Source organism: Zonotrichia albicollis, chromosome 4 (assembly GCF_047830755.1).
Source record: "Zonotrichia albicollis isolate bZonAlb1 chromosome 4, bZonAlb1.hap1, whole genome shotgun sequence".
Lineage (NCBI taxonomy): Eukaryota > Metazoa > Chordata > Aves > Passeriformes > Passerellidae > Zonotrichia > Zonotrichia albicollis.
Genome location: NC_133822.1, coordinates 61,543,385 through 61,571,193, shown reverse-complemented (window position 1 = coordinate 61,571,193; position 27,809 = coordinate 61,543,385). Strand labels below are relative to the sequence as shown.

General features: G+C 38.8%; 1 protein-coding gene across 1 annotated transcript; it reads left to right on the top strand.

Moving 5' to 3' along the window:
• Positions 1–319: 319 nt before the first annotated feature.
• Positions 320–27,809, top strand: FAM3C (FAM3 metabolism regulating signaling molecule C). The gene is made up of 10 exons (XM_074539961.1): positions 320–458; positions 12,402–12,464; positions 16,630–16,734; positions 17,858–17,887; positions 18,283–18,406; positions 20,903–20,961; positions 22,487–22,537; positions 23,023–23,107; positions 25,052–25,178; positions 26,185–27,809. Exons 2-10 carry the CDS (start codon positions 12,452–12,454, stop codon positions 26,272–26,274), a joined length of 684 nt encoding a protein of 227 aa, XP_074396062.1. The 5' UTR covers positions 320–458; positions 12,402–12,451; the 3' UTR covers positions 26,275–27,809.

The following is a 27,809-nucleotide window of genomic DNA, read 5'->3' as shown; positions in this document are numbered from 1 at the left end:
GTGTTTGGAAAAAAAAAAAAAACCAAACTAAAAGGTGTGTAAAATATTAAAGAAAACAAGCAGAAACATCTCGGTGTCCTTGTCGCTCCCAGGCTGGCTGTGGGGCCCGCCAGGCGCGCTGTGTGCGGGGGGCTGCGGGCGCGGCGCTCTGCGCGGAGCGCGGTGTGCTGAGCGCGGTGTGCTGAGCGCTGTCTCGGCGGCGCTGAGTGCGGGGCGCTCCCGGGCTCCCCGCGCAGCCCCCGCGGCCCGGGGCGGGCGGAGGGGCGGGCGGGGCGGGGCGGGGCGGAGCGGAGCGGGCCCGGTCCGCCACCGGCAGGGGGCGGGTGCGCCCTCCGCGCCTTCCTCCGGCTGCGCAGCGGCGGCGGCGGCTCCGCTCGGTTCCTGCTCGGGCCGGGGCAGCCTGCGCGGCGCGGCCGTCGAGGGGACGCTGCGCGACCCGTTCGCGCCCCACAGCCTCGGTAGGTGCTCGCGTTCTCTGCGGGGCTGCGCGGGGGCGGCCCCTGCCCGTGTCCTGCCGCCCGGGCGCGCATCGCTCTCCTCTGCGCGGGGCGGCTGCCGGCTGCCCGCCCCTGCCTCCGCTGCTGGCTTTCCCCGGCGGAGCCCCTTCCCCGGGCCGCCCGGCCCTTCCCCCATCCCCTCCCGCCCCGGCAGGGTGAGGTGGGCCGGGGCTGCGGGTCAGAGCCGGGCGAGGCGCAGGCCGGGGGCTCCGTCCCGTCCTCCGCCGTCCCAGCCCAGCGAAGGGCTCAGGGCCAGTTGGGGGGACGGCCGTGGGGCGGGAGGAGAGCGCCCGGAGCTGCCGGCGGGGGCCGCGAGGGAGGAAGAGGCGGCAGCGGGCGGCGGCGGTCGGGTCGGCAGGACGGCCCGGTCCAAGGAAATGAGGGAAACGCTGGCAGCGTGGCAGCCCCTTACCGCCGAATCAAAGTCAGCTCGGTGGAAACGCGGTGGTGGTGGTCCCTTGGCTCCCTCTGTGGCTTACGGGGCCGCAGACGCTGCTGGTCCATGAGTTGTAGGGCTCAGCTCTTGCTTAGTTAAAATGCATCGTTACAGAGGGCAGCTCTGAATTCCTAAGGAAGTTAGATGTGGTGTTTGCAGAGAGATACTGTCGAAACAGCCTGTGTGTGCCTTTGGTTACTGGCCTCTGAATAGCTGAAGTAGGAAAACATAAAGAAATTTTTTTTTTTCCTCTTAGATAAATGCTACCATATGTTAAGTCACGTGTTTGGCTGAACCACTAAGGGGCTATGTAACTCACCTGATTTGTTTATTTTCCTATTTTCTCACATTTAAAAGAGTTTGAATCACAACGTAATAACTCCAGACTTGGGTGAAGTCTTTTGCATATACCAGGTATTTTAATATTCCATGTGGCCTGTTATGCCGTACAGACTTGGAGCCCGACAGTCATTAGGTAGCTCTTTGCTGATGAACGCCGCTGACGGCTCCTCTGTTTTACAAAATATTTATTTAATACTAATTGGGGAGTTATTTAGAAAAAGTATCAAAACCACAGACCCGCACCAGAAATAGCTACCTAATGACTGTCATGTTGTTTTCTCTTCTTAAAATCTTTCGAAACTTCTCGAGGTATGAATATCTTCATTAGCACATATTTTCCCTTAGGGTTTCTTTTAAGTATGAAGAAATCTTTTTGAACCGTTGATTTGCATAGTTGTTTATGTGGCAAAACGAGTTTTGTGGCTTGCTTTAAGCCTGCAGGTAGGCTCTTCGCAAGCTAATGGCTTGCTATTGTCATGTAATAGCATCTAATCCCTGCAGCATGGAGGGAGCACCTGTTGGTTTCGGGCCGGCGCTTCCATCGCTTTGCAAAAGCCCTGACCACTTCACCCAGTGAGAGTGCGGAGTAAATAGATAATAATCGGAGTAAATAGATAATAATCGTTGTTTCATGGAACCACGAGGTCCTGCCCATCCCCTCTAAGCGCAGTCCGAGTGCTTCAGGTTATGTGTGCTCTGCCTAACATGGTTTGGGTTAAAAGGCGCCTTAAAGACAAAATATTTCCAGCCTCCCTGGGCTGGGCACCTTCCCCTAGACCAGGTTGCTTAAAGCCCCATCCAAACTTGGCCTTGAGCATTTCCGGAGATGGATTACCTGCCAGCTCTCTGACAAACCTGTGTCAGTGTCTGATCACCACCCCAATAGCAACCTCAGAGGCACACTGCTCTAGTCCCTTGGACACTGGGCCACTGACTACAACTGAGAACTATTAGTGCTTGTAGAAGGGAGGGATGATGTACACAGCCTAAAATTTTAGCGGAACTTTGGAAAATTAATATTTAAAAAGTGAATTCCTGAATGTTTGTTTTTCAGGATTTGGGAGGAAATACTAACATGCAGGAAACAGATTTTTAATTTTTTCAATAAAATCATAAGATTTATTGATGCTGTGCCAAAATACCTGTCTGCTTGCAAATTATATTGCAGCCTGAAGATTAGGTGTCCATAAAATGATTCCACAGCGGACACAGACAACTTGCTCTTAAATATTTAAATTGATCAAAGAGTATTTGTTATTCAAATAGAACTTAGGTTCTGGTTTTTAAACTTGTCGTTCCAGTGAAGTCAGAGAATTGACATTTGAGTGTAATGGCTGCAGGTCTTTCGAGTTACATTGCTAATCAGTATGTCCATGAGTCATTATATAAGTCATATGTGTGTTTGGTTCTGGGTTTTTCACTAAAATTTGCTGAGACTGTGTAGGACTTGAGGCATAATTATTGTAAACCTCCATGTTTCACCTGCCAGTGGCCAGCTGTATTAGGCCTGTGACAATTGTTTTGCTGTCAACGCTATTGGAATTATTGTAATTGTTGTGCAGTTTAGGAGGATCTATCTGAAAAGCCTCACGTTGTTCTAAAACCAAGATTGTACATAAATTCTCAAAAAAAAGTAATTTGCATGAGTGTCAGAAACCTAATAGTCTTGCAGTGAGATCATGACATGGGTGAGAAAAACTAGCAGCCCAATGCTGCTGCACTTTGCCTCTAAACAGTCTTGAAAGTTGTCCTCTAATCTATTACTAAAGTTATATTCTCTTTTACTACATGTAGTTTCCTTAGTGAGCAAAATCACGTGAGCTGGAGCAGCCTGGCAGGTGAGGTCACCTGTCTTATCAATTTTCATGCTTCCTAATGCTATATATGCCTCAGGTCTTGTGGCATGAGTATACAGTAGAGAGGGGTGATGAGGAAGTAACTTTGAACTGGTATTGCAGCTTGAAATCTCATTTCCTAGTGTTTCTTAGATTAAGCATCTGTAACCTATAAATAGGTGTGCCTGGCTTCTTGCTTCATCATCTAAAATTCTGTGACTGACCATGAATCCAAGCACAGCCTTCTCATACTTTTGTCAAGGGTATATGCATCCTGAGAGGGCCTTAGGAATTTTTTTGTTAAATAACTGAATTTTTTTCTGGGTAATTTGTAACTCTGATCCCGCCCTGTAATTTGTTTCCATCTGCTTGTGTCTCGGTGTTATCCACAAATTTAAAAATTTTATCCTTCTTCAGTAGTTCATTGATGTTTATAATAAGTGGTGGATAACTATTATTAAATGGTATTTCACCCAAGGTTTCTGAAATTCAATCACACTGAAGTTGTCACATGAACAATACTTGCTCTTTTGGAATTGTTCAACTATTTTTGCTCCTCATATACAGTACTATATTTTTATAATACAAAAATAGTTTGTATCCTAATCTGCAGACTGAGCTGCACCATAGCATTTTCCAGCCTTGGCCTCACATATCCTCAGTGCCAAGAGAATGTGGAATTGAGGAGAACCTCTGTAAGACTATCAGGAGAGAGGGAGCTGCTGGAATAAACTTTGCCCTGCATTTGATGTTGCTGTTGAGTCAGTATTAGTGGCAGAAAGTTGCACAGTATGTTTACCTGTGCAAATACGTGCTAGCTCTCATGACAGTCCAGTTAAAATTTTAACATTGAAATTCATTACAGCCTCCCCTCTATTCATAAGACTTACTGGCTTGTTTCCTTCCCTTGTCCCACCCAGTCCTCAGCTGTCTTTTGTCTGAGGAGAAGGTAACCATCTCCTCTGAGCGAAGGTTTTTATTTTATTTTTTATTTTGATCTGTTTTGGTATCATCAGTTAGGTGAGTCATGATTTCACAAAAGTTGAAGCTGGTATTTGCTAGTATTGCTGCTGCTAGAAAGCTGCTGAGCCTGGCACTTAATTCTGCTTTGGATCAGCCTTCACTTTCTGGGGGAGGTGGTTGATGGAACTGCCATGGCTGCGTGTGTACTTGCTGGTCAGCTGAGTATTGGTAACATGTGAATGGTTCTGGAACTGCATTTGGGTTGATTCAGGCAGAGGTTTATTAAAGGAGTTCCTGTAACAGATAATTTCTCAAAAGAGCATGATCCAGAGGGGATTCCATCAGTTGTTAGAGTGTGCAGTGGTTGCATATCAGCATCTTTGTGTCAGCTGTGCATAATCTCAGTGGTAAGGTCACTGTGATAAGCACCTTCTGTCACTGAGGGATGCCATTCCTCAAAGGAGTTTATATGTGCCTAATGTGGTAAATTTCTGCATAGTTAATGACATACAGTGAATTGCTATGCAGCATAATCTTAGATTTCCCCACTCATGATGATGCTTAGATTATAACATCTCAAGGGATAGAAAATGTCTGTTGGATTTTAGTTAGCAGATAAATGCCAGTTGTTCAGTAAATATTAAGTGTACAAATTATGCAAATATATAATACATAAAAAGAACACATTGTCCCTAGGTTTGTTTTTTTTTTTTCCCTGTGAAATTATTCCTCACAGATATGGCTTAGGGTTTTGATAGTGGTTCCTGTAAGATTGCACCTAGCCAGAATGTCGGTTGTGGATCTTAATTTCTCAGAAACCTAGAAACTACAGGTTTTGGGGCTGTTTTGTGTGTCTTCAGTAGGAAGAGGTGAGTCACTCTAGAGCTCTTACGAATCATGTCACTGACTGAGTTCCTCTCCATTTTCAAGTACGTTTCACCCCATCACTCACCAATGACGGCCGGTCAGTGCTGTTATGGCCCAGGAGCAGAGACCTGTCTGCGCCACAGGAGCACTTTGTTTCGGGGTGCCTCATGCCCATGGAGGTTCTCAGGCACCAGCAGCAGTCTCATGGCATCTCATGCAGTGTGATGCCATAGCAGTGTCCTGTAGGCATGGCATGGTGTGTGGAGCCTGCTGCTGCCCTTCTTCCCAGAGCTGGTGTGCAGGGCTTTCTCCGCTCTGTGCTCTCCTCAGCCAGTGACACGCTCTTTTCATCCTGCAAAGGCCAGAACCTACCCAAATACTACCTCACATGGGAGATGAGTCAGTGAGAAGGAGCTCCACAGCGGAGCATGGATTCCAGTGTTCCTTAGGACAAGAGGAACTAGAGACGCCAACAATGCTGTGGCTGTTACTGGGGAGTACCTTCCCCCAGTTTCCTCGTGAGATCAGCATGTACTTTGCTGGGATGAAGTGGAGAAGTAGTTGGTAAATGAAATTCAGCAAGTTGTCCTTGATGACTTTATCTATCTGAACTTCCATATGTGAAATTATCCAACCCCATGAAACACAGAGCTAAGATTCTCTTTAGTAGATAGTCAGCAGCAATGATATGTTTGTATGATTTACTTCATCACCTATAAATAGTGTGGATTTTAGGGACTGTAAATCACATTCTTAACTATATGGATCAGTAAATTTTTGTAATGATTGAGAAGAGTCTTCAAAGTATGGATTGAGTGCTTATAAGGCTAAATTTTTTTGTTGTGTTGCCTTTTTTTTTTTCTTGGATTGGTTTGGGTTTGTTGTTTTAATTGCAGGAGGAATGTGGGTTAAGTTTCATTCTCTGTGGGAAGAATGAATGCCTTAGTACTTTTATCTCAGCTTCTCGGGATTGAGAAGAATTTTTCAGTGTTTGAGACTGGCTAGTTTCTGTGTTGCCTAAGGTGAAAGTACTGGCTTGATGCCACTAGCAAAAAGCTTGTATGGACAGTGATTTGACATGTCATTTGGGAAAGATTTGTTTTGCATGTTAAGTTTCAAAACACTCCAGCACAATGCTGCTTCTCATGTGTATTTCCTTTGCTAAAAGTGAAACCACAAAGTGGTAGTCACAACACAGGACATGCAACAGTAGCTGGAGTATCTATTTATAATTTTGGAATAAACTTGGGTTTAATTTCCTACATGTATCTACATTCATTTGTTGTAGATGTATTTTGATAGAAGTAAAATAAAATCTTGTATTTACAATCAAACACTTTGGGTCTGATTCCATTATCTAGAATACCAAGATAAATCTTGATATGTACATGGAAGAACATGATTCTTATAAGAAGTCTCATTTTTATAAGAGATTCATAATTTTACTTCATGGTACCATTTGTCACAAAGGAAAAAGAAAATATGTATTCCTGAGTCTCTAAATTTTTCTGTGTGGACAAGCACTTTCCCTATGTGGAGTTCTGCCAGAACCTCAGAGGATTTGTATGGATGTAGGAGTGCTGCCTGTAGGGAGCAGCCACTGGGGTCATAGCCTGTATTTCCAGAAAACACAAATGGTGCATGACTTTACAATAAAACTGAGTTATGCTATTTACTTTTTAAAAGATATGATTATTTTCCATGTGTGTCCTTCACTAATCTCAAATTAAATTAATTTTGTAAACATATTGGAAAAACTATTCATAGCCGAGCAGAAAAGTAAGCAATCATCTGGGTAAGAAAATGCATCCTGCATTTAAATAAAATAGTTTTAAATGATTTTGAGTGTCTCAGCTCTTTTGTCCATGGCATATAATCCAGATTGGCAGAACCACTGGTTTAAAACCCGAAGTCACATAAGAATGCTAATGCTGTCCTTGACGTATCTAATTCACTGTGTAATATTGAGTAAAAAAAAACCACTGCTCTGAACTGCTTGAACATAACACACTGAAATATCTTATCAACAGAAGCTGGATTAAACACTGTTGTTTCATTGATTATATTTTACCAGTTATGAAAAGCTTATTTTTTTTGTTTGTTTGTTTGAAGGATTTTTTGCTGTTCTCTGGCAGGAATAAAATGTACGTGCTAAAAAAAAGCCAAAACCACCAACAAAAGACAATGTCCTAATCTGCTGAAGTTTCTTGGAAATAAAATAAAAGATCAAGTGATTTTTTTTTGTTTTTGTTTTTGTTGTTGTTGTTGCTTTTTTTTTCGGAAGGGGATTTTTTTGAATATTGGTTTTTTTTGTTTTTTTTTTTTTTGGTGCTAAGTAATTTTGAATACTTGTTTGACTGCAGTATAGTGTATGCTGCTCATATTAACAAATAGCAGATACATACAAAACCGGGTATAACATTATTTGACCTAGCTAGAAAGTGTACAAACACTTAAGTCCTGATCTGGGGGAACAGTTTCACCCTGAACTGAATGCAAAGCATTTCAGGCTGCCACACATTTAATATTATATAACCTGAGTACAGATTTGCATGTAATAGTGTAGAAATGCTGGCTTAATATTGTAGACTTGTATCTGTGTTAAGAAAAATTGACTCTGTTTCTAGACTTTTATAATGATTTACAGCCTCCTTTTAATTTTTATATTTATCCTTGTAACTGTAAGGTTGTTTTTTCTTTAATGTTACAACTACAAATAGGTAAGCAGCGCCCAGGGAGTACTGAGAACAGTTATTCTTAGCATTTTTTTAAAATTATAAAAATAGATATTTAAAGTAATAATGTCTTTGATATTAATTTTAGATTTGCTATAAATATAAGTGTTTTAAAAATATATATATTTATTTCTGTAAAAATTTAGAATTACACCTTGAAGATAAGAGATAAAGATGTCTGATCCTGACTTCTCTTTTTCACAGTTCCTTGCAGAGTAGATTTGATTCTTTTATCCCTTAGTTGATTTATTTAGGTCATGTAATTCTTATCTAGATTCTTCCATTTGGGGATTATGCATTGAGATAGACTTAGAAAAAAACTGCACATGGGTCCTAGTTAAAAGTCAAGATAACACATAGAGCAGGGTATTTTTTGTTTATTTAGGCAGAGCAGAGTAATTGCTTTTTGTTCCATACACAGCAGTGCTATCAGTGTAGTTCACAATGAACAGTTACACTTTTGTGGCAGTACAACATTGTTGACCCCAATATTAGAGAGCTGCTATAATCTCTTTTTCCATTGCTGCTGCTTATTTTGCTGCACTTGATGTCAATTTTGGAGTATATTACTTTCTGCTTTATTAAATATCATTGTTGATTTTGGGACCTCCTCCTAATCAGCTAAGGTCAGAATTCAAAATTATCTTGACCTTCTAAATTCTTGCCTCTCATCTTTGCTTGTTTTTGTGTGCTCATTTTGTAAGCATAATCCACTCATTTTACCAGGTTGCCAATGGAAATACTATTATCCTGGGAATTAAATAGGAATTATTTATAGGATCAGGGAAACTGATCTACATGTTTCATTATCATCCTTCAAAACATTAATTATAATTGTATTTGAAACCCCCTTTAAACCAAAGCTTGTGGCAAGTGGCCACAGCTTTCTGCACGGTAAGTAGGGCAGAGGCTGTGCTGCTGCCCCACTGAAGTGTGTCCCATGGCACCATCTCTGGACAAGAGTTGAGAAAAGCCTGATAAAGAATTAACCAAATTGAATTGCATTCATTTGGGACTGAAATCTGCCTTTCATTCAGTGTTATGTCAGTGAGGCAGGATTAATAGGAGCTGTTAATTTGTCAATTATCTCGATGCAGTTTCCTCTTGCACAATGAATATAGGAGAGAAACTTGGATGATGACCACTCTGTCTGACACATGAATGCATAAAGGACTCAGTCTTGGTGTGTTAGAAACTTTATAACATCTAACAAAATTTGATGATAATTTGCTTAGAAGGATTGTAGGCTTGTAATTTTCCTAAAAAAGTGGTTATAAATTTCCTTCAGGAAGGACTTAGCAGGATTCCCTCAAGAGACACAGGTTACTTTTAAAAGCAAGCATCTGCTGGTCTACTTATTGAAACTAGTTTTGGTATGAACAAAAATACATGCAGTAGCTCTGTGGAGTTATCTATTAATTTTTTTTGTATTTTTGTTGAGTATGTCATAGCACACAAGTGGAGCAGAATGAGGGAAAGCCCTTTGTTTTTCTCTTCCTTTTTTTTTTTTTTTACTTGTAAGCTACTGTTTTCTGTGCCCTATGGAGAGCATTTTAGACTATCTTGGGGATTATGATACACAAGGATACGGAAAAAAAGCAACCAGTAACCTCAGCTCAGAGCTGTCTTTCCATATATCCTCTCCCTAGTAGTTTGTATTCAGCATAAATAATTTTTTTCTGCATGGATGGATGTGCAACTCCGTGCAGGGAACTGGACAGTGGCATGGCCAGCACTCAAGAAGGATTTATAACCTCTAATTTCTTGTCTCCTCCTGTTCAGGTTCTTTTGTGGATAACTTTTTGAGGCACTGCTGCACAAGAGAATTTTTTGGTTTTTCTGCTGTCCAAGCTGTAGACCTTGACTGAAAAACTGCCTTAGTTCTGTGCTAAGAAAACAGTCTGAAGGAAAAGAAAATCCATATTTAAATCACGTAATGGTTCCCAAACCCAGCCATTTTACACTGCAACTTGAAGATGTTGATGTTGTCTGTTGCCTGTTCTGTGGTGTTTTCCTTGGCCCGTGCATCTCTGTGGGGTTCTGCTGTAGTCGTGGGGACTCTGCTGTCAGCCCTGCTGTGGGCTGCACATCCTGCCTCAGGCTCTAATTAGTGGTACAGGGGAGTCTTTTGGTACTGCCTGACACAGAATGGTGCAGTAATAAATGATTATCTGTATTGCTTGGCACTCACAAGTCAGGAGGATACTTAGGTTCTAATTCTGCTGCCTCTGCTTGATGGAATGTTACATCAAAGAAGAGAAAAATAGTGTTTGGGTTATTTTGGCCCATTTCTAAAGCAATCAAAGGAATGTTGTTGGTACTGCTTTTGTGCATCTGAGCTTGCTCAAGCTTAGTTGTGATCCTGTGTTCTTTGTTTTTAAATGATCCTAAAATTTGCACTATTAAAAGTTCCACACAAATTTTCTAATCAGTTCTCCAATTTTTTTGTAATGTCTGATACTGAACATGTGGAGTAATGGTCCCTAAGCATTTATAAGGGTTCACAGCTTATCATGTTTTATTCCTATTCTATCTTGAAATACTTCAAAAAAACAATCAAGATAATAAGTGTAGAAAAGGGCTTGATGTCCATAAATTATTTTCCTGCTGCTGGAAAGTGCTGTGCAACTCTTGTCTGTACTGTAGCACTACTGTATTATTTGGTAAATCAAACCTCATGATTTTTCAGTGTGCTGTAATTTAGGAAAAGAATCCCTACATTTTTGAAATTCCTTTCAGGTTGAGGCACAGCATACTCATTTTTCCTTTTTCTAAATCAAAATGCATTCCACACTTAAATAATGCATGTTCTTATTTGTTGATTGCAACAAATAATGATCCCTGAGACAGGTGAAAGGGGATATTGGGATAAAAGCAGTCAGTGTGATCATGTGATTGTTTCGCTTAGACTGTTCTTTCTGGTTTTGTTCATATTTTGTTTTCATGCTTTGAATTCATGATGTGTTTTTGTTCAGAGTAAAACAAAGAAAGAAACTTCTTTTTTTCAGTGCAGACTTAAAACAAGCTTGTAGCTGTTCAAAGTACAGGCGGTGTTTATTGTAACATTGATATATTTCTGGGTGTCTGGAAGAAGAGGCCTAAAATAACTCTTTTCACAGACTTTGAAATGAAATTAGTTTTTCTGCCCCGACAGATTCTTTTTTTCCTTTTTACAAGACAGATAAATACTAGCTTTCACTGAAGGAAGATATTATATGAGGATATATGTGTGGCTACAGCTGAATGGATAAATTATGGTCTGTAACATGTGTGAGATTTCCTTTACAGTGCCACGTTAGCACTCAAAAACATTTGTCTGCTTTTAAATTTAGGTGATAAGTATTTTGAAATTCTAATAGAACGGAAATAAATATTTCTGTATTTGCAGGGTTTTTTCCTGCTTATTTCTCTCCTGACCATTTTGTTGTAAACTTAAAGGGATAGAGCAAAATGACTGAGTCTTTGGCAAAGACACAAATCACTGACTTGAAGATACTGAAATAAGAGAAGGCAAAAGGTTTTCTGCAGAATACCAATTTTTTCTCCCTAGTGTAGGCCACAAAGAACTATGTGGGTGTTTTGGTGCTTGTCATCAAATAATTTGTATTTCTAATGACAGCAATTTTTGTTATAATTTCTAAGGGAATGTTTTTGATGGTTTTCAAAGTCATGGCATAGGACTGCAGAGGGTTAGGGATGCTGCAGCTTTTGTGATGGGGGTCTGGGACAGCTGCTTGGATTAGAGTGAGAGCTGATGGCGTGTTTGCACATGTGGCCTTAGTGTAGCTGATTCCCCGATTCAGGGATCTTGTTGGAAGTCGAGCTGGATGTGCGGGCTCAGTGCAGCATGGGCACACCAGGGCTGAGCCTGAGCACGGAGCAGAGCCAGGGGCAGCTCTGGCTCTGTGGATGGAGGGCAGGTTTGGTATGGCCTCTGGACCCTGCAGTGCAGGAGGAGGAGGAGGTGGGAGCTTTTGTTCAGAGCCTCTGGAGTTTGTGGCCCACTTTGACTCTGTGTGGTGACATGCTCTTATCAAGAAGCCTGTGGATGCTTAGGCACTGTTTGCTTAGAGTGGTTTTCAGTTTGTTCTGAAATAATTGGAGTAGTAGGGTTGGTGCTTCTGTCATCGTTGACCATAATGTTATTTCTCTGCCTGTATCTTTGAGTGACAAATGTGTTGTTACATTTCTGTAATGCAGAGATTAAAGTGTTGACCTTCTTCAATTCCACTGAATGCAGCTTTTGTAGTATCCTAGAGACCAAAATGCTTAAATCTTTTCTCTCCAAAGCACAGTTTGCTATGCTGTTTGCCAAATAGACACTTGCACCCAGAAGCAGGTAGGCTTTTGAAGGAGTGCAGGTGGAGTTGTTGACTTTTACCACATAGCTTTAGGAAACTAAAGACTGCTTAGCTAGAGCTCTGATAAGTACTTAGGTCACAAATTGAAGGACTGAAAGTTAAACTGAATTTATAGGGGATTAGATGAAATTAGTGTTTTTTCAGAACACTTGTTTTGTGGAGAGACAAATGAAACCAAGACATCAGAAATCCATCTTAAATCTTCCCTTAACTATGAGTGTTAAGAAATAGGTATTCAGAACAATCATCATTAATTATAATGACTATTGGGGTTTTCTGCTCATCACAAAAATGCTTTTTTGGCTGTAATTATGGTGAAGTAGTTTTGAGTTTTGTTTTTTTTTTTTTTTGTTTGTTTCCCATAGGTGGCTGCTGCTTTAATGCCATAGTGTCATTAGCTTGCTGAACACTAAACATGAGAATAGCAGGTAAGTATGCTCTGTAAAATCAGACTTTGGTCATTTATGAAACAACTGCTATGGACAACATCAACAAGTTGTGACAATAAGGTTTTAAAGTTATAGAGTTATAGAATACCATGTTAAAAGGGATCTCAAGGTATGTCTGGTCTGACATTTCTTGTCAGAAGCATGGTCTAGACAAGATGTCATGTGAAAAGTGGTGATTTCCTCAAACCTTTAGTGTTTGATTAGTCTGTCAGCACACCAGGAAAGGTGAGACCCTTGTGCCTGACTAATCTGTGTCCTGTTATAGGGACCCTTCAATGATATTCCTTTTCATTTGGGTGGATCTTGAGTGACTCTGGTAATGCATACTTTTGTTACTCATTGGTGTAAAATTCTCTTGCTTCACTGTTAGAGATATAATCAATAAAAATATAGAGCTCATGCTCAATGAGGGATGGTCATATATTGAAGGCAGGTAGCTTTGGAATGATGTTGTGAGTTAATATTACAATTAAGTTACAAAGAACCTCAGAAGAGTGATTTCACTACAGTTGCTGGTTTAGCAGAAAGATACCTGCTCCTATCTCCCTTGGCTGACAGGTGCTGTGCAGGTTTATCAGCTACCAAATACCATCTGATTTCAACAGAGGCTGACCAAGGTGTTTCTGCTTCACCTGTTAGCACATGCTTGAGGTTGCAGATTGTGTATGTATGGAATTGTTGTGGGATAGGTTTTGAGCATACTCACAGCATTCCATCCAGGAAGTAGCAGCTGTATTTTGCCCTATAATTTTCATACTGCTATAACTTCCTCTAATTTGAGCCCTAGCCCAGCACTGTACAGCCAGATTTTAAATTGGCCAGTGCTGGGGAATCCACCACTTCCTGAGGGGATTATTCCAATGGCCGATTGTTCACATTGTGACAAATTTTCAGTGTCTAACTGGAATCTTCCTCACAATAACTTGTACCCACTATCCCTCTTGTTTTTCATGTGATTCCTTGCAAAAAGGGAGTCTCCCTCCATCTTTTTTGTAGCCACCCTTGAAATACTGGAACATGGTACTAAATTCTCCTGTAAGTTTTTTCTCAAGGCTGAGCAAACCCAGCAGTCTCAGCCTTTCCTTATCTAGCAGGCTTCCCAGTCCTTTGATTATCTTTGTGTTGGACTGCCTCTAGATTGTCCACATCTTTGTCTTTTTTCTTTTTTTTTAATAGCAAGGTCCAACACTGAAGGGGGTGTAACAAGTGCTGCGCAGAGAGGAATAATGACTTTATTTCTGTCTTCTGGTGACACCCCTGTTGATGCAGCCCAGCATCCTCTTGGCTTCTTTGCCAGCACCCTCCATTTGTATTGAGTTGGTTGTCTGCCATAATCCCCTAGTCCTTTTCCACAGCTGGGTAGCTTCCAGTCTGTTCTTTACTCCTGGATTATGATTTCTGTGGTGGAAGACTTTACACTTGTACTTGCGGAACTTCTCTGGTAGTGTTAGCCCATTCTTCCAGCCTATCCAGGTGTTCCTGCAGGTTGGCTCTCCATTTGGACATGCCTCCTTCCACTCAGTTTGTTATCCTCATCAGACTTTGTCAGGGGACACTTCACTTGGCTGGCATAACAGGCATTGCTGTTCTACTTTATTGGTGTTTAATGAAGCTTTGGAACTGGGATGGTGGAAGAGCAATCACCTTGTTAAAATGCTGTAGCTGATCTGCAGTGACTGCTTAAGCTGCCATGACTTGACATATTTTGGCTGCTGTTTCTGTGAGATGATGAAGAAATAAGGAAATGGCAAATGGTTGTCTTAAGCCACTTCCCCACCTTCCCAAAATTGCTATGTGCTGTTTTAAGTGTCTGAAACTTTCTGAAGAGTTGCTGGGAGTTTGAAAACTCTAAAGAGCCTTTTCATAGAGTTAAGTTACTGTAGTACAGGCTTTAAGAAACTCATTCTACTTGACAGAAGGGATAGTGGTTGTAAAAATAAGACATTTGCTAATATAAAATTGAAAGAAAACGTTTTTTGACATTTTGTCACAGTAGAATAGCCTGTGTAGCAATGGAATAAATCTGAGTTTCTGGTGCATTGCACTTTTATCAGTAGTTACAGTGTTATTTTGCAGAAGGAGAAACTGTTGCCTCTACTAGAAGAAAATGGCACCTTTTCCAAGATCTTGTTAATGCATACAATTTTTGTCACTACTCCTAATTTTGCTTTATTAACCACAATATGTATAACTGGAAGCAGTCTGCTAAAGTGAATCTGATAAAGAACTGGAAAATGCTCCAATTTTTGGGTACCTGATTCATCTGGAAAATTACTTTCCACACATGTTGAAGTTTTTTTTTTCTCTTCCATCCAGCAATTTTTTTTGCTAAAACTGCAAAGTAGATGTGACAATTCCTACATGATATTTCACCTGTATCAAACATGCCAGTTTTGGTTCAAATGCTTAAGGAACCTAGGAGATTTCTTACTGTTCCTTTGAAGGGAGCACTTGCAGTTCAGTTGAAAAGCTCAGAATACAGGGTAGGGGGGATGGTTGGTCCTCAGACTGAGTTCTTGTTCATCTCACATGCTATATACTAAAACATGCTCTCCAAATGCCTCTTGCTAGATGACACATTCCAAAATCTGGTACCATCTTGTGGCTTTAAGCAGTGTTGCTTGAAAAACTTTACCCCATTTCTTAACATATGTTCTGCTCATCTGTTTCTCCTGTGCTTGCACAGGTTTTCCTTCCTTTCAAGTGCAGTGATCTTTGGAATTCCAGCATAATATTTTTAAGCTAGGTTTGCACCTTTGTTTTCTTACATCATAATGTGTACTCTCACACACAAAAAAGATCAAACTACAAGCAAAAAACCCTTGTATCTTTCTTCATCTTGCTTTTCTTTTTCTATCCACTTATCTTTTTTCAGCCTTTTGGGAGGATTGATTAGCATCTCTCATCCTTCTCACGACTGAGTAATCTGTCTATTTTAAGATTTTCTGAGCAGCCCGTCACAGCAGCAGTCTGAGATCTGCAGGAGTATATAAGTTTGGTTTTTTCTAGAGTATTTGGCTGGCATCTGAGAAAAAGAAGCCTGCTTTAAGGTTGATTCTTCCAACCAGTTTGATATACTGTGGTGAGATAGGAAGGCAGGATGTTGATCAGATGCCTCCTCACCTGAATTGTACTCTGTCAGTGTTTTTAGTCAGTATTTTACAGTCAGTTAAGAGTGGAGTATTCTGTAAAAATGTACTGCAAATTATGCTAAAAATGGTGAGGTTTGTGGCTGTATCACATTTCCATTTCAGATGTAAGCTGCTGTGGTTGTGTGTACAGCTCTCCTCCCAGGAAGTAGTTTGGCCGCTCAGCACTGCCAGAACTTAGCCCTGTAAAACCTAGAACTGCCTATTTCAGTATCTTAAAAGGGAGACAGGAGAGGTATTGCTTTTTCTTACTTATTTTAAAATAGGCTTTGAGTCATTAAACTTGCTTTCTGAAGGTCATTAATGTACATTTCTTGAAAAGTAAATTAGAATGGTTGTTTCTGGTTGGCTGGTGGTTTGGGGGTTTTTTGTTGTTTTTTGTTTTGGTTTTTTGGGGTTTTTTTTTGTTGGTTGGTTGGGTTTTTTTAATGTCACACTCAGAGCTGACTGACCATAGTAGCCAAGCTGCAGTACATAAACAGATCCCTAATCACTCAGTCTGGGCCATATATTAAAACAGAGGTAGCTCCATTTGAGAGCAGGGGGAAACACAGTATTTGTGAACAGTGAGGAACCAGGTACTCATGGCTAAGAACATGCAAGTGGAATGGGGAAGATGGGAATTTTGCCTTCAGACAACAGCCAGGTAGATCGTCTTAGTTCATTTGGTGAAGCTGGATTTTCATGGAAGTCTGGTTTCTCCTGGCTGCTGAGCTGAGTTGGTGTACTAAAGTGTCAGAGAAAGCATGAAGGTAGAGAGCGTTAAAACCAGAGTGCATTGCATAACCTGGTGGATTGGTGCAGTTACATCCTACATTGCTACATTATAATATCCATCCATAATATCCATCCTGTTTAGTAGGTCCACAAATGATCATCCTGTTTCCGAGTTCCCCAGAGTAGAATCTAATACACATTTCTCATGTTGCTAATTTTGGTAAACTAGTGTTACCACTTGCAGATAATTTTTTGAAACATTTTCTGTTTCTTAACAGGTGCTGCAAAGTTGGTAGTAGTCATAGCAATATTTTTATTGACATTTTATGTCATATCTCAAGTGTTTGAAATAAAAATGGATGCAAACTTAGGACACATATTTGGTAAGTGATGACTTTGTTTTCTCTGGATATTTATTAATATTTACTTGAGCCTTTATCAAGAATATCATGTTAGTTTTGCCTGAGCTCTTCAATTTAATAATTGAGTTTATCTTTAGTATGTGTGCTTATTTTTTTACATATAATATATGTATTGAATTATTTTCTGTATGAAATAATAATAATTTTGATTCTTTTGTCTGCCAAGGATACAGAATTTTACCTGCTTTTTTTTGTTTGTTTTGTTTACTGGAAATGCATTCTTAGTGTAGAGTAATAAATTAGGCAACTTGAATCGTGTTTCTAGAAATCTGTGCTCTGCCTTACTACTGCTAAAGAGATTTAGAACTTGTTTTGGAGGGTTTTTTTCTCTTGTGTGGGTATGCTGCTGTGTTAGGTTGAATGTGCAGTAATCAAAACATTTCAGATGTGCTACGCAGATAAAGATTAGAAGTTGAGATATCTCAAATTTCAGAGTCTATTTTGAACCAGAATTTTCTTTCAAGGTGTTTTTTATTACCAAAAAAACCCTAAACAATGTTTGATACATGGGTGGAGTTTGTGTTCTTTAACTCTGCATTACTGCAGCATGAGCTGCCATCTGAAGCAGTCAGCAGAGACATCTCTAGTAATCATTGCTGAGACAGAGGTGTCATTCAGGTGTCATTCAGATGTGTGTGTGGTGGGGTACTCGTGTCTCTTTATATCTCAGGAAAGGGAGTCCTGAATGGCTGGGTTGAAATACACCTGAAATACACCTGAACTGCAGGCTTCCGGTTAAGTGAAAACAGCCCCGCAGTGAAATTGTAAGGAAGGAATTGATTTCACTTCAATCCCCTGAGCTCCATGAATTCTCAGAGGTTTTGAATCTCTGGGTTTTTGACTCCACAACTCTCTGAGAGCCATAAATGAAAGCGGTGCTTCTGAATGAGATTCTTAATCACTTTCATTCTGCTAATGCACAAAAGTTGTTTTTTATTGCAGCATAATATTCAGGTGGATTTGATACTTCATTTCAACCAGCCTGTTTTTCTGGGGTACAGAAAGACATTACATATATAGGATATGATATAGCAGATGACACTTTAATAGTAACATCTTGTAAAATTTTCTTTTTTCTTTTTAGCTAGATCAGCGTTGGATGCAGCTGCACGCTGTGAGTATTCATATGCCTGTATTACTGCTGTGCCTTGCTTTTGCTAATAACGGAAAGACTGATGAATTTTCATAGTTCAGAAAGTCTTAATTACACTTCAAATGCAATCAGAAACTAATTTTCCTCTTCTCCTGATTTTCCTAAATTTCTGGTAAAGTCTGTTTTGTAGTTTTGGCTTGTGGATTTTGATGATGGTGCCAGAGCAAGCGGCAGGGTGACAACAAGTAGTTGGAATAATGAGATGCTTCAGGAACTTAGATTATTTTAAACTGCTCTGTTACTACAGATGTGATAGTGTTTGTGTTTGCTCTCTTCCTGGAGTTCCTTCAGAATGTATTTGTCTGTTGGCCTACGTGTGGTGTTCTCTAAAATCTTGGTTTATTTCCTTTTGAAAGCTACAAAACCTCCAAGATACAAGTGTGGGATCTCCAAAGCTTGTCCTGAAAAGCATTTTGCATTCAAAATGTCAAGTGGAGCAGCAAATGTAGTTGGACCTAAAATTTGTGTAGAGGATAATGTGTAAGTATTTTTGCCTGTTGTTTCTAAGTGTCTCTTTCAAATACTTAGATCACTTGCACACAAAATCAGCAGTTTAAATTAGGGGTTTTTTTGCAAACAGTATGCAAACTAACACATGTCAAAGTTTGTGACATGAAAAGGTCACATTGCATTATAACCTTATCTCTGATGAAGCACTTAATGCTCTGCAGTAAATGCAGAAGTGTCTGTTGTTTTAACACGTGCAAGGTAGCTTGCACTTTGTTTCAGGTTTATAGACTTAAGGGTTGGTTAGACTTTGTCAAGTCAGATGCACACTTGTCTCTAAGGAACTTGTCCTGGTGCTTCTGATAGCAATTCAGTGAATAATTGTATTGTCTTTTGCAAGTAATCTTAAACCATATTTCCTCAGTACCAATGTCAGAACATATTTTCTACTTTTCTTCTAAGGTTGTCTTCAAAAGGGAAAAATAGTATTTTAATGATTGATAGTTATTTAACTGTGCTGATGGTAGCTAAAGTTAATAAACTTTATCCATTTATGAAATGAGGAAAACAACTGCTTGAGACAAAGTTTTGTTTTAAGTCCTCTTTTTAATAATGTTTTTGACACAGTATTATCAGTAATACTGTGCATAAAGTATTTAACTGAGTACTTTTCAGTAAACCCCCATAATGGGAATATTAATATTTATTTTTAGACTGTGTTTTTCCTCTTTGGGTGATAATGAGCAGGAACAACCTGAGTGTGCAGCTTCCTATAACATAATGTAATCCACTTGATTTTGCAGGTGGCATGTCAGAAGAGACATAATGTTAGTGTTGTTGGAAGGAGATTTTTTTAAATATCAGCCACACTTAACACTTTTGCTTTCCACTTGCTACTCCAGTTTAGCTGTTTCTCAGCTCACACTATATTAGTACAGATAGCACATACAGCAGCTGGTGCTAATGAATTCTAGAGCCAATGGAAGCTTCTCTGTGAACAGCAGAACCCCACATAATAGAGTAACTAGCATAACACATGTATTAAAAAAAATCACTTTACTCTCCAAAGTAACTGTAAGGCTAGTCTCAAGTGATCTTAAGAGAAGACTATTTTTAGCATGAAGTAGCATTCTTGTGTAAGGCTGGCTTAGCTCAAGCTTGCTGGCTGGTGTGAGTCAGTTTGCAGCAGAGCATCCAGGGTAGCTGGGGGGCTGCAGGTGCTCAGCAGGGGCTCACCTGGGCACCCACAGGCTACAGGCTGCTCCTTCCCTTTCCACTCTTACTGGTGACTTGCTGGGTGACCTTGGGCAGGCTGATCTAATCTCAGCCTGGTATTTCTGCTGGTGTTACAAAACATGCTACTGTCTCATTCTGGTTGCTTAATATAGGGAGCTTAATATCTGTGAACACTTAAGCTGATTCAACAATTAAAAGTTGTGGGAATGCAAGTAATATTTTAATTTCAGGATTGTAGGGTTGTTTTGTTTGGGATTTTTGACTCTTTTGTTTTAATGTCTTGCTGACTGTTTAAACAAGAAGAGGTTTTTCTATTTCTGTCCAAAAAAAGAAAAATCCTCTACTAGATCTTTTTCTGAAGAAAGTGATGAAAAAAAAGTAATTGCTGGAAAAAGTCCTCTAAGTGGGCACTTCAATACACAGCCATTGGATTCTAAAGTCCAGCTTTCCTTGGCAAACATCTTTCTGAATTCCTTCAGAGGGCAACTGGTCATGTCTGTCGGTATCCACCAAGAAATTTGATTGATTTTAGATATCTCCTGCATTGCTCATAAGAGGTTTTATTTCTTTTTCAAAAGCTCACAATTTGCAGACTAAATTCGTGGAAGAATTCTAAAACTAATGAAGGGCTGCCCTCCTGTGAGAAGCTGTTGCATTGCAGCCTCTTGTGTTTGTGATGATGCACAAGCTGTCTCAAGGGTATAAAGGAATATATCAGAGCTCTGAAAAAAACTCATTTCCTCTTGAGTAGCTTTTTTTTAGGGATATTCTGTGAACTCACAGTTGCAAAAAGGTTTTTCTTTTTCTGATTATTTTGTGTTCTTCATACTTCCCAGACAGGACAGCAGGATTGAGTTTTCATTATTTGTTAGCTTTTAAACTCATTAACTCATTTTTGTTCATTGTGTGCTTGCAAAAAAAACCCAACCTTAAAATGTTGGTTATGTGCCTGTGATGAGCTCCACAAATTAATATTTGGTTATTTTTTAAAACATTAATAATATAACTACAGAAACATCGCTATTTTTGTGGCACTTTTAATATACACATGTACTTTGAAACCATGATTAAGCAATCGAATTAAATCAATACAGCTGGGGGTACTTGATGTATTATTCTTAATTTAGTGCTGCTTTAAGAACACAGATTAGTTCAAGGAGATTTTGCTTCAGTTAAGTACTCATGAACATGTGGTCTTTTAACTATGTCTCTCTTAGAACTTGATCCTATTTAAAAAACAGAAATATTTCACATCAGAAGATTGCTTGATTAAAAGTATTTATTTTGTTGCAGTTTAATGAGTGGAGTAAAAAATAATGTTGGCAGAGGAATAAATATGGCCTTGGTCAATGGTAAGTGACATTTTAAGTGGGCAGATTGTCTTCATTTTCAAATTGTTTCTGAAATTTAAGGTGAAATACTATGGGATGGTGAAAGGCAAGCACCAAGGAGAAAAGGAAGTACTCAGCTTATTTGTACTGAGATAATGTCAGATATTGGCACTGACACCTTGTTGCTACAAAGCAGAAAAACTTGGTGCATTTTTGTTTCTAAAAATGGATTGTAAAAATAGTAATGTGGAATGTGGTGCTGACTGTCTTTTTGATACATCACGTAAATTCCTAATGCAAAAATAGAAAAAGACATGAGATGCATGCTACTTCTTTTGACCTTGTGTATTGCCACCACTAATTATACTGTAGAATGCATTCTTCTGATGCTCTGTTTTCAGTGAAACTTCTTTAGCATCTTTAACAGTTTTGTTACTACACACAAAGACCAGTTCATTATTTCCTCACTTGAATCAGTATATTTGGTCTATGGACTTTGTCCATAAATGCATCCTGTTAAGTAATTGTGTTTTGTGTTTGTAATTTTCATTAAAACCAAACAAGTTTAGCTGTGTTACCTTGAAAGCTGGACTGAATGTCAGCACTGGTACATTTGTCTTTAATGTGTAGGAAACGTTTCCTTATAGCACTGAGATAGCACTTTGTCATTTCACTGCAATATGAATTATTTGCAGATTGCACTCAGATTTACACCATCTAAAGCATAATTTGAACAATACTTCCTAATCCTATGTTGCTTTCCTGAATTGTCTCGATCTATTCAAAACCAAAATACCTATGTTTGTATTTTATAGCTCCAGTCTTTCTCTCTGTCTTCCAAACTTTAAATGAATGTATATATTAAAAAAACTCCACCTTCCATCAAATACTCCTTTGTAGACAGCATAATAAGAAAAGGTAATGAGATATACTATATTGTCTGCTTTTTTCTATTTATTCTGGATGTTTAAATCTAATTACAGTAGTAAGTCTATAACAAAACATGGAGTCTAATTTTAATCCTTGTAACTTTCCATATGGCACAAAAGGCAGCCTATAGCTATCAGTATATCTATTTTTGCAAAACCAGCTTTAAAAAAAGGCAGATATATTAACTGCATATTCTCTGTTGGTTTTAGAGCCTGTGGGTGTTTTCATTTATTTTAGATTCCACTTGAAGCAAATCAGAATTTTGCCTAGAATCATAGAATGGTCTGTGCTTGAAGGGACCTTTAAGATCACCCAGCTCCAACCCCCTGCCATGGGCAGGGACACCTTGCACTGGACCAGGTTGCTTAAAGCCCTAACCAGCCTGGCCTCCAACTTTTCCATGGATCTTCTCACGTTTTTCCTTTTATCTTTCCCTGCACTTTTTCACAAACCACTGCACTGTTTCCATAAAAGAGATGCTACCATAATTCATTTATCCAGTGTCTTTTGCAGCACTTTGTCTGAAAGAGCATAAGAGGAGTTGGGCATGTTATCTGAAAAATAATTTTGGCTATATTTGATGGCATCAAATGTTTCTTTTTCTCTTTTCCTTCAGGTAAAACAGGAGAATTATTAGATACTAAGTTCTTTGACATGTGGGGAGGAGGTAGGTGCAATTACACTGGTCAGAGAGAAACAACAAATGTGCTTTTTTTCTTCCTTCTTGTCCAGACTCCATTTGCTGTGTGTTTTAAGGTGATAGTTAAGGGAATGCTTCACCTCTACCTTTATAATTGTGAGGAGAGTGCAACTTTAAAGAAACATAAGTAGTTGAGGTGGGACGGAAGGGTGTGGTTAATCAAACAGACTTGTTCCCCAAGGTAGTTCTCATTAGTGGTTATGTTTTTACACAATAAGGATTAAACTCTTTCTATAAAATAGGAGTTCTCAGATGCATTTTAGCTTTCTCTCAGTCTGCATCTTTTTATAAGGACATATTTACAAATTTTATATATATTCTATATATAAATATTATATATATTATCTTTACAAATATTCTTAAAAGTAATGCCTTTGCTGAAAGACATTGCAGATGTTTAAATTTGTAATCTTGGTTGCTTATTATTAAACAGTTTTATGTTCTCTCTTCAGATGTGGCACCACTTATTGAATTTCTGAAGACCATCCAGGATGGAACAATTGTGTTAATGGCAACATATGATGATGGTGCAACCAAGTATGTAATTGATTTTAAACAGCAAATGTTGCTTAAACTTTTATATGCTGTTTTATACTGAAAAATTGCATTATCACACAACCACTTTTAATAAGATTTTGTCCTTCCAAGATGACAGATTTGAAACTGCTTATTAGTTTTATAATGCAGATATGGTTTGGGCACAACTAAAACTAAGCAGATGTAGGTGTGCTGATTTTTCTATTGCTGTTGGCTCATTCTGTCTTAGGCTAGTAAATTCAGATAGATCCAGACATAGGAACATGATTATGAGAGCATACTTTGGTTGAAAGGGTCTGTTCCATCCAGCACTTTCTTCAGATCAACTCCAAGGCAGAGTTTGGTGGTTACAGGATGGCAGAGACCTTTCCCAACAAGCCTTGCCTGTATCCTTACATTTAAAGTTACTAATGTGAGCCTTGTATTTTTTGGCCTGAGTGTTTTACTGTTTCACCCTAAAGCTACTCAATTTATTAATCTAGATGTAGCCTAAGAGGGTTTAGGTCTCCTGAAAAATTGTCTTCCAGCTTTCACAACTTGGGTCAGTTTCAATAGATACTAAAATTTACTGATGAATATGCCCTACAATCTACTCCTCACTTAAGTCATCCTATCCAAAGGATTGCTTTTCACAGTGAAAATGGAAACTTCTTTCCTTTTCCTCTGTTGTTTTGCTAATAATTAACTTTTTTGTTAATGTAGTCTGTACGTTTTTTTTCCTTGTTTGTTTCAATTAGTTGTCTACAACTTGTCTGTATTTTTGATATAGAAGCAGCTTCCCTAAGTTCTGACTTGCAGTGTGCAGTCTTTACAGTAAATGGTCCAGTGTGTTTACATTCACTGCTTTTAGGAAAGGAGAAAGTCATTTACTGGGGCAATAGCTAAAGTTGGATCTTCTCTCTGTTGTTCTGTTCACTTGTTTTGTTACTTTATATTTTACCTTTTCCCCTTTCTTCTTTGATATTTTAGATAATAAGAAGGGTTAGTTTTGCTTCAGTAAGCATTTACAGCTGATGATTTTGAAAGTTTGTTTGCAGATAGAATACAGCTAAACAAGAAGTTGTGTTTGGCCTTGTCTTGCTGACAGACAGGATCTACTGCTTTCTGACCATACTGCAACTACCAACTGGTAGTTGATAGTAAATATTAATGCCAGTTCTTGGAAACAAAATTGTGAAGAATCAAGCTGCCCTAATGCTTGAGAAAGTTGGCGTGTGGGTTGGGCAAATAACCTGCACAGTATTTAATAATTTTCATAATTTTGACTAAAGTGAGTCATACAGCCATATCTCAATAGGTAGAAGTAATCAGAAGCTTTGTGCCTTGTTTAGTAATCAGGCACATTTAGTAAGTTAAAGGAAGAAATGAAGAGCTGCTATTTGGAGATTTTGGAATTATATCTTATCCTACAAAGTTGTTTTCCTTTAGATGCTAAAATTATCCTACTGGAGTGTACAGGCACTGAGCCATGCTGGAGGCAGCATTCTGAATTTTGAATTAACTGTCCCAAGCAGATGAGAAGTTACTTCCGATATTAATTTCATTCTTGTAATCTAAAATAGCTTTTACTTCATCTAGACTTCAGCTTGAGCCTGCAAACAATGTTCACTTTAAAGGCTGACTTTTTTAGTTGCTTGGAGAACTGCTAACAGAACTTGAGATGTACAGATTCTCACAGGAGAGGGCTCTTGGCTTTTGTTGGTGTAGTGCTAGGTTTATATCCTGGTTCCTTGAGATTATAGTATGGAAGAGCAGCTCTCTTTGCATCAGGTGATTCCAGAACCAGCCTTACCTGATTCTGAGAGATAGATCTTGCCCAATATTGACTGACTCCAGGTATATTAAATAGGATCAAAGCAGACTGGTGCACTGAGCAATGAAAGCTCTAAGGGCATGTATTTTATTCACATACTCTGGTTCACAAACTTCTCTGGTTTGTTCAAGGCTTAACGAGGAAGCACGGAGACTGATCGCTGAATTAGGGAGCACATCCATCACTAACCTTGGCTTCAGGGACAACTGGGTCTTCTGTGGTGGGAAAGGAATTAAGACTAAAAGTCCATTTGAACAGGTATGTGATTCTTTAACTTCCTGGAATTTAACAGCTGGCATTAATAGAGTCACAGCATGTTTTATAAGTGCCATGCATTTGTTCAAGGTGGGTATCTATTGCAGTACTTGCACACAGTCTTATTTTCAGGTATTTTCCTTTTCCTCCTTTTAAACATACAAGAAAAAGATTCTTTGGTGACTCATAAATAAGAAAAAAAATATATGATGTAGATCTTACTATTCCAGTAACTAGATAATTCATCTTTTTAGTGAATCAAATTAACCTGAAGAATTCAAAGCTTGCTGCCCAAGTTTTATTCTATTTTAGATGCACTAAGAATGGTGAACTTCCAAGAGATAAGTGGGTAGTTAAGGTGTTGGTGTTCCCAGCTGTTAGCTTTGCTCTTCTCTCAAATTGCTGCCATCACAAAATTTGTGAAATAGAATATATTCCCATACTTTAGCTGTTAAAATTCAACATGTCATTGTTGCCTTTAATTACTGGTAGAAGTAGCTTTGTACTAGCAGAGTAAGGATGTGTTTTCTTTTGCTAGCTTTGTAAGGGAGGGGAAACTAAGTGCAGAAACAGTGGCAGACTCTTGGAGGCAATAATGTCTTACCTGGCTGTAGGTGGTTGTTTGGTGGACAAATAAAATGTTCTTTGAAATCTCACTATTTGTTTTCTTTGCCTTGTAAATTTAGTATCCTTGTTTATTTTTACCTAGTGGTTCATGCTTTAATGCAGTTGGTCATTTCCTTCCTTCCCTCTTCCTAAGCAAACATCTATAATAAAATTTGAAAATGTTTTCCCTGTGTGGCTTAACTTTTTACCATACACTTTTCTGGGCAAGGTACTTTAAATGATGAATACTTACAGATTGTTATGTTTGATTCAAAGCATGGAAGTTAATAATGTTTTTTCTTTGTCCATGGCCTGAAAATGAGTACATGTCTTAAAGGTATGAGTTAAAGCAAAAGGATAAATGACTTCACATTAACAGCAGATTGATATTTTCCATTTATAGCATATAAAAAATAACAAGGACACAAACAAGTATGAAGGCTGGCCAGAAGTTGTTGAGATGGAAGGCTGTATCCCTCAGAAGCAAGACTAAATCAAAACAGAAGAAAAGGAAAAAGAATATGGAAGACAATGCACTTTCTGCTATTATTAGAGAGAGGGCTATGAAGGAGACTGTACTGTAAAAATTATTTTTAAAGCATGCAGCCATCTTGTCAGTGTGTGCATGTGCACTGACATTTTGAATATTGGGATTATTTATTGCTGACACACATAGAAATTCTTTTTGTAAATATGTCCAAATAAAAGAAACATCAAATCATTTCTATGCAGGTTTCTTAAAAGCACAGTATTTAGTTTGCCTGTGGTAAATAATACTTGTAGATAACTGGCTAATAAATAATGTATGTGGACAATAAACAGATTGTGACAAATGTACTGTCCTCGTAACAGTGCAATGTTGCTGTGACTATGTAAACTTGGTGGAATATTGCAGATTTTAGTAATACATTAATAAGGAGCTTTAATTTTTTTTATCTTCTGCCTTTTTAATGGCATCATCAATTTTTATTAAAACTGTTTGGTTATTCTAATACCAAGTGCTCCAAAAGTTTATTTTGTAGTCCCGTATCAAAATTGAGTAATCAGCAAAGGAAAACTACGTGATAGTGTAAGACAGGTATGCCTTGAAAAGCACAAGAGAATTTTATTTTCTATCTTTAGGGGATGAACTAAAGTAAATATGTAAATAGTATGTGTGATTTTTAAAAGCAGCTTGGAAGCATTTGTACTTAACTTGAAAGTGTTTGCTTTATAGAAGGGACTGGCACATTAAGCAGCAGTACTGTGGCTAAATTTTTCATTTTTTATTGCAGCTTTTGTACTGCTGCTTAACCATTGTTTCTCCCTTCCTATGGCAGTTCAGCTGCAGTGGATGTGTATAATGGAGGAGCTTCCTCTTTTGGTTCTAACATCAGGAATAAATTTCCCATCACAAAAGAGTTCCCATCACTGCCTTCTAGTGAGAGCTGTTTCAGGGTACACAGCTGTGCACCCTCACCACCTACAGTACTTCTCATGAGCTGAGGCAATCTCTTCTTCTGGAATGTCAGAGAGAGAGAGCAGTGTGTCTTGGGTTATGCAATGTGTGACTTGTAAACTTAACTGACAATGTTTCCTTCATCCTTTTTTTTAATGGAAAAAAAGGACCAAGTTTAAGTGGCCTTATTCTTTAGCTGATATCAGAGCTGTGTGAAGACCTTGCTTTCTTTCTAAATGTGTATTTCTTTTAAGTGGGGCCAGCTTGAACTTTTCCTGAAACTAAATTATACCATGCTAACTGATTGTATCCATTTTCACAAAATTAGGGCTGACACAGAACTGGCTGTAATCCCCTGCAGCTTTGTGTTATGAATTCTGGTATATTCCTCAAAAACTTCAAGCTAGTACTATGGGGCAAAAGCCACAAAGTATTTTTCAGGAGCCCACAGTGAGTTTGACAGAGGCATTGGAAATAGTATTATTGTTGATGTTTTCTGAGTCAAATTCTGTGCACTAAAATTTTCAAGCAATATTGAGAATGACCTTGTAAGAAAAATAAATAATCTCTGATACCAGGGTAAGACTGGA